Raw genomic sequence first — 6,519 nt, 5'->3', positions numbered from 1 at the left:
GAATTTCCGACGATTGCTATTAATTCATCTCTCTTTTTTTCTTGTAAAAGTGTCACAGTTACTTTACAATGAAATTCTAAACGCCTTTTTTTCTTAAAAATTGTTAGCAAAATTGGCTATGATTGTTGCCTTGTTGATTATCTACGATTGAATTTGTTTTGTACGCTGAAACTGATATTTATAATCTTGAAGGAGAATTTGGTGTGAATTACAAACTTTGAATACTCTGTCTGGATATATTTATTTTTTGTAGTAATGATGAAATAAAAAAGTAAATGATGAAATGGTGGTTTGGAAATAAAATGACGTGTTTTTTCTGCAAGTATCCTCCAAAACTGTTAAATAAAAAAAAAAAAATAGAAAAATAATTGTAATTTGTGAAGAGATTTAAGAATTATGGGTATAGTTTGTAATTATATGTAAGTAGATAAGTTAAGTCATGAATAGCAACCACCTTGGCTTTGAGTATTTGTGTAGGCCAAATCCAGGAAGGATGTTATGTTGTGAAATAATTAAAAAGCTGAGACATAATTAAAATCCGAATGTGAAACACGTGACCCAAGCACTAGAGGGATTAAGGTTATCTTAACTGAAAAACTACCTGTCACCTCTCCTGATAAAAATGATGTTTGATATAGTAGATTAAACCAACAAACAAACACCTGCAACATGAAATGTATCAACATGTAAAAAGTTTATTTTCCTTTTTTTGGTGAAGTAGGTGATAGGTTTACTTGATTATTTCAACAGAGAAGATATAATATATGAGGAAAAGAGAAAAGTTCCACCTGTCAAGATTTGTTTTGTCAATGCCAACGCCAATCCAAGAGAGTCAGAGAGTGTGATGCACTAAAATCAAACACCTGCAACCAACATGAATATGAATATGAAATCTGAATGTCAGAAACAAACATTACAACAGAAGCATATTAACAGTCTAATAATTACCATCAACACTTGAAAAACTAACCAACAAACACAAGCCACAAGTATATGTCAAGACCTAATCAAACATTCAAGTAACATCACACACAAAAGGACAATTACATGCCTTTCAAGTTAATTACCAGAGTGGACATGCACTATAAATAAGTTTAAAACACCCACTCTTCTCTTGTCTAATTGTCTAATTCTATGCATGCATCAAGACTCCAGCTACTATATATAATATAACACCATTAACAAGAGTAGAGGACCAGTATGTATGTTCTTAATGTTAATGTCTCTCATCACAGCTAATATCTCTCTTTATGAGAAATTGCAGCTACTGCATTCCTAAGCTTCAAAAACCAAATTGGAAGAAAAAGAGACAGAGAAAATTAAAGAGGATCAGGGGATACAAGTAAACTATTGTTTATTAATTAATGTAGTTCATCACCCTCATTCCTATGGCTATGGATGCTTCTGGAGTTAAGAAGGGTTAATAAGTATTAATCTTGAAAAAACAAATATCCTCCACAAATCAAGACACATTAAAACTATAATTCTTAAGTGGGTGTTTGAGTAGGTAGGTGAATCAGAACCACCAAAGAAAAAAAAAAAAACCATGAAACCATTTTACTGATTTGATTTGCTCACAAAATTTCATCACTTACTTGATTCTGATTGTGATTGTGATTGTGAAACTCATGTGCCTTCATTCCTTCAAATCTTGTAGCAACCAGCAGTACACTTCCTTGAGGCTTTCACATTCGACTGGCTTTTGTGCAAACAACTGATACTATGTCCATATCCCACAATACACCAAAAACAAGCAATTGAATTGCCTTTTAAATTTGCATTTGATTACAATTCCCAGATCTCAAATCGCCACCCATTTCATCCATATGAGTTATATGAGTAGCAACACCCCAAAAAAAAAAAAGTAATCTAGACAGTGGAAATTGTTGTAGTTTTCACAGGTCCAAAAGGGACAGAGGGTATTATAAATAAAAGGTGATATTTTTATAATAACTCCACATCCACAAACTCAAGATCACAACTCTAGCTGATCATTATATGCTAATAAGTTCTGTAGTTGCAGCTAATAAAATGAAATTTGTTTTATTAAACTTCAACAGCATGTTTACAAGAATGAAGATGAACCTAAAAGCAGTAGGATGTCTAAGGCTACATTACATTCACTAGATAGATTATCAGCATATTATATCAACCTCCCCTTCTTGTATGGAGCTTCTTCTTGCTGGATATGGAAGGAGCCTCTCTATCCTAGGTGGAGTTAATATTGTCTAAATCTAACCTCCTCTTACCCCATGACCTTATTAGAATTGGATATACTTGTTGTTGTAATATTTACAACTCAGAAGTATCTATCATAAACAATTATGTTGGTTCTTATGGTAACTAGTTAAGAGATATTAAAGCAAAAAAGTTTTAAACATGTCAACATATGATACAAGTAAATAAACTATTTCATGACATAACACAATCAAACATGCATAGCTCTTGCGTCTAGTACAATTAAGTCATTATAATTGTCCAGATTGAGTGCTTAGTAAAAAAGAAACAGCCTCCTACAAATCCTCCTTAATAGCTAAGGAAAATAAAAGGACAACACACAACCTAGTAAGCTCAAAGAAAAAATATCACAATAATCAGCATATGTTTTAGTGCCCCTTGATGCACAACACAACACATGATCAAAATTTTACCTCTATCACTCCTACACATGATTGAACTGATGTAGAGACTTCAATCTTTTGCATACAGTTTTCACATCTAAACATGTAAAAACAGGAAAATAGTAACCAAATAGCCCTCAAATCCAACAGATAACAGAGTCTCATTACCAAATGTATAGTTACTTAGCAACACTAGTTCAAGTTTACTGAAACATACAGATCTTTAAGGGATTTATGGGTAAATGTTAAATGAATTTACAAAGTCTGATGCAATTGTCAATGTATATCAATCAACTTAGCAACACTAGTTCCCCTAACATAAACAAAGACATCATACACTCATCCTATAACATCATTATCAAGAATCACCAACACCATTTTGTATTTCCAAAAACATTTGTTGGTTTCAGACCATACTTAACAGATACACATGCTGGAGAACCTTAATAAGTCATAGGTAAAAGATTTAAAAACCTTAGTAAAGTCAAGAAAGATAACTCATAAATCATAATATAACATATATATATATGCTCTAGATGACACACAAACAGACATACGACAATATAAAAAGCCAACTCTGAGTTCAAATTAACTGCTAGCATTTGCTGTAGGACAACAATATCCAAAATAGCATGCATAATAATCTTAATAAAGGTCTTATATAAGATAACATTTTAAACAAACGTACACTTCAATTCAAAGTACCATAAGAGTCCACATTTTAGCATGAGATAGTTTATCACTCTATCTGTGTCCTTGAGCCCTTTGCATATCATATGATCCCCAAGATCCAGGCCCAGGCCCATACTGAGGGTAACCTTCTGCTCCAGGCTGCACCTGATTGTTTGTAACATTAATAAAAAAAAAAAAATTGAGCCCCAAAAAGAAATAACCCCTAAGAAAGAAATTAAGAAAATGAGATAACTTACAGGATTCATGGAATAACTTGCAGGGTAAGGATTCCCTGAATAGTTAGCTTCAGCATTCACATAATTTGGGTTATATCCTGTGTATGAAGATTGAAGAACACCCAAGAAGTCAAGCACTGATAACTTCCTAAAAAGATTAATCATCAACAAGGAGTAATGGCCTACCTGGATTTTGATTGGCTACAGCTACAGCTGCAGCAGCACGGGCCCGTTTTTCAGCATTAGCCATCTCAGCACGCAACTTTTCAAGCTCACGAGCCATAGAGAGTAAATTCTTCTCCATTACTTGACCATGTTCATAGTTCTCTGCATGCCCTTTCTTCTCATGTTCAATTGCAGCCCTTCAAGAAGGAAATATCATTTGATTACAACATCCATATGCAATGTAACATGTGTATAGGGACATGGACATGGACATGAATGATGAACTGATGAAGTCACCTTGCATGTTGTAATTCTTGTCTAAGCCCATCAATTTCTGACTTGAGCCCTGGGACTTGCTGCAAGTCAGCAGTAGCTCTAGCAAGATCTTGAGTCATACCCTGAACTTGACTAGTAAGTTTTTGGCGTGTAGAAGTCAACTCCTTGATATCAGAATGTAATTGCATAAGCTCAGCTCGCATAGCTTCTACTCCATGAAGATCGTGTTCCATTTTTGCTGACTTCTCATACAACTCTCTCATCTGCATATCTTTCTCCATGAGGAAGTTGCGAGCAAAGCGATCTGTTTGTTGAAGCTCATGTTGTGCAGCTTCAAGTTCTTGCTTGAGTGCAACATGGGTTGCAGCTAACCTCTGATTATCAACCAAAAGCCCTTGAATGTCCTGATGTTGAGCTGCTAATCGCTCCTCAATGATAGCAGGGTGAGGAGGGAGTTGTCTGGGACCCATTCCAAATTGAGCTTCCCTCATCTCCTCAAGCAATGCAGGATGAGGCATTGGACCTAGATTCCTTCCATATGGAGGCTCGTGAATGGGTGCCAATCCAGCATGAGATGGGCCTTTCATTGGAAGCGGAGGTCCACGATTCCTCCCAGACATCTCTCTCAAAGAAACTCAACAAATGAAAGAGCGTAACTTGTTGGAGATTATGTAAAATCTAGTGTACAAACAGACCTAAAGAAATAAAGAGAGGGGAAATAAGCAACTAATCACGAGAATCTATGGTAGTACTGCAGTTAGTCTAATATAAGCTCATGCAAACACATAAACTTCGAGTCTGTTAGATAGTTGAATATCATCCAGGAAACTTTTGCCAATCTCGTTAGAATTCTTAAGAATCAATACGACTATAAAATTGTCGATTATGTGTACTGTGTAGAAATCACGATATTTGATACTAATGATAACCCCTGATGAATTATACCCGTCAATCAACAGAGGACTCCGAGAGAAAATATTAGAGGAACGACGATCATCAATTTAACATCTTTTATAAGACCTAGTTAACAAGAACCGGTGATTATTTGGCATGCATCGAAAGAAAAAATAGGAAAATGCTAAGAGGAAGAAAACCCTAGAGAATCTAATAGACGATAAATTGAAGACGCCAACCTGAGCCCTATGGAGACTAGATGAATAGCTTCGAGTCTCCCGTCTTCAATGGAGAGAGAGACGAGTACGTTAGCAGCAGCGTGATGAGGTTGTCGGTATTTTGAAACCCGAATCTAAACCCGACGGGTTCGGTCAACACAATCCAAATGATCTTAATGGACATTGGAGTAAATCCGTTTTCTAATTTATCTATTTGATGTTTAAATTTTAAAATTTGGAAAAATAACATTGTAGCGGAAAAATATTACTTATTTTTTCAATTTGGTTATTAAAGTTATCTTTTGTGTAATAGACCACTTAACTCATTGATAATATGTTAATCAAACCATTTTACTCGAATTTAACAGATTTATCGGTAACAATGATGATGTGACACTGTTGATATAGAAATAATAACAAAATATGTGCATGGAAACAATAACAGACACTGTTGATATAGAAATAATAACAAAATATGTGCATGGAAACAATAACAATGGTGATGTTGCTAATCACCCAGTCTTCCATGCCTCTCCAAACAACTCAAATGAATATTACAAGCTAATAGCATATAAGTTCCTCTTTAGCAAAAACTCTCGTCTTCATGTTGCCCTTTTTTTTTCACACACCCCTTCTACTTATGTTGCAGAGATCGTCGTCGGCCATGAGTTTCCATAAAAACAAGAAAACCCTAAATTCATACTCATATCGGAGGGATTGTCGTTGGTCCTAAGCTTCTTATTCCGCTTTTTAAGCAAGATTCTTTCGGTTTGTATAGATCGATTTAGGAAATCAAAGAATATAATTCTCAATTAAGGATAAACCATTCACTGAGTCCCCAAAGAACTTCTCTCCGATGGAAACCTAATCTAAACCTTGGAATCGTCATGTGCTCAATAAACCACTATCATTGCTTCACATTACTCAACGATTTCTTCAACATTGAAAAGCTTTCCACTAATTCGTTTCATATTGGTTCATAATGACTTCAGGATGTCTTAAACAATGACAAGCCTCACAATGTTTTTCATTACCCTTCCGATTTCGTCTCCATCGTTGCTGCCGATTCACAAAAACTCTCGTTTTTTTGCGTTTAATGAAGTACGTTGCTATTTCGTACATTTTTACCAAAAACATGATTGTGCTTTTTGAGAAACACGGTCGTGTAAGTCCTTTGAAGTCATGCAATGTGATTTTTGGCTTGGAAAAACTACAGACAAGACACATGATTGCGAAATGAAAAACACGATCATGTTTTTTTCCTTCCAAAAATGTGTGTTTCGGACACGAACTCTCCCGTTTCAACAAATTCAGCCCAAGTTCTAGCTTCCTCAGGTGTTTTAACTTCATCAAGCTCCAAAAATACCTTCGACCTGCTTCCAAATTATCACTCCTCTCGAAATACCTGAAAACGACATAAAAACATGAGCAGTACAA

At 35.2% G+C, this 6,519-nt stretch overlaps 1 protein-coding gene across 6 annotated transcripts; it reads right to left on the bottom strand.

Annotated features, from left to right (window-relative positions):
- Window positions 1-386: 386 nt before the first annotated feature.
- LOC145124304 (structural maintenance of chromosomes domain protein) lies at window positions 387-5,239 on the bottom strand. Of its 6 annotated transcripts, XR_013715589.1 has the most exons (8): window positions 5,104-5,239; window positions 3,992-4,665; window positions 3,716-3,891; window positions 3,551-3,627; window positions 3,327-3,458; window positions 1,596-1,714; window positions 789-863; window positions 387-662 (listed from the first exon to the last, which is right to left on the bottom strand). XR_013715589.1 is itself a non-coding variant. In XM_079059591.1 (6 exons), the coding sequence occupies exons 3-6, from the start codon at window positions 4,588-4,590 to the stop codon at window positions 3,366-3,368; spliced, it is 945 nt and encodes a 314-aa protein (XP_078915717.1). In that variant the 5' UTR covers window positions 4,591-4,665; window positions 4,916-4,990; window positions 5,104-5,226; the 3' UTR covers window positions 3,186-3,365. The 6 variants fall into 6 exon arrangements, 3 of the variants coding, with proteins under 3 accessions (XP_078915717.1, XP_078915716.1, XP_078915718.1); XR_013715588.1 differs by lacking the exon at window positions 1,596-1,714 and having other exon boundaries at window positions 3,310-3,458; XR_013715590.1 differs by lacking the exon at window positions 1,596-1,714.
- Between the last annotated feature and the right edge of the window lie 1,280 nt (window positions 5,240-6,519).

The sequence above is a fragment of the Lactuca virosa genome, chromosome 7 (genome assembly GCF_052849685.1).
Source record: "Lactuca virosa cultivar CGN04683 chromosome 7, Lactuca_virosa_CGN04683_v6, whole genome shotgun sequence".
In the NCBI taxonomy this organism is placed as follows: Eukaryota; Viridiplantae; Streptophyta; class Magnoliopsida; order Asterales; family Asteraceae; genus Lactuca; species Lactuca virosa.
The sequence above is the reverse complement of the archived record's forward strand: the minus strand, read 5'-3'. Positions and strand labels throughout refer to the sequence as shown.

Bases quoted from the DNA above. Each gene is read 5' to 3' on its own strand.
- LOC145124304 (XM_079059590.1), bottom strand. From the start codon at position 4,590: ATGTCTGGGAGGAATCGTGGACCTCCGCTTCCAATGAAAGGCCCATCT. The intron at 3,892-3,991 runs GTGACTTCATCA...TCCTTCTTGAAG, and splicing joins CAAGAATTACAACATGCAAG to GGCTGCAATTGAACATGAGA. The intron at 3,628-3,715 runs GTAGGCCATTAC...CTTCATACACAG, and splicing joins TGTAGCCAATCAAAATCCAG to GATATAACCCAAATTATGTG.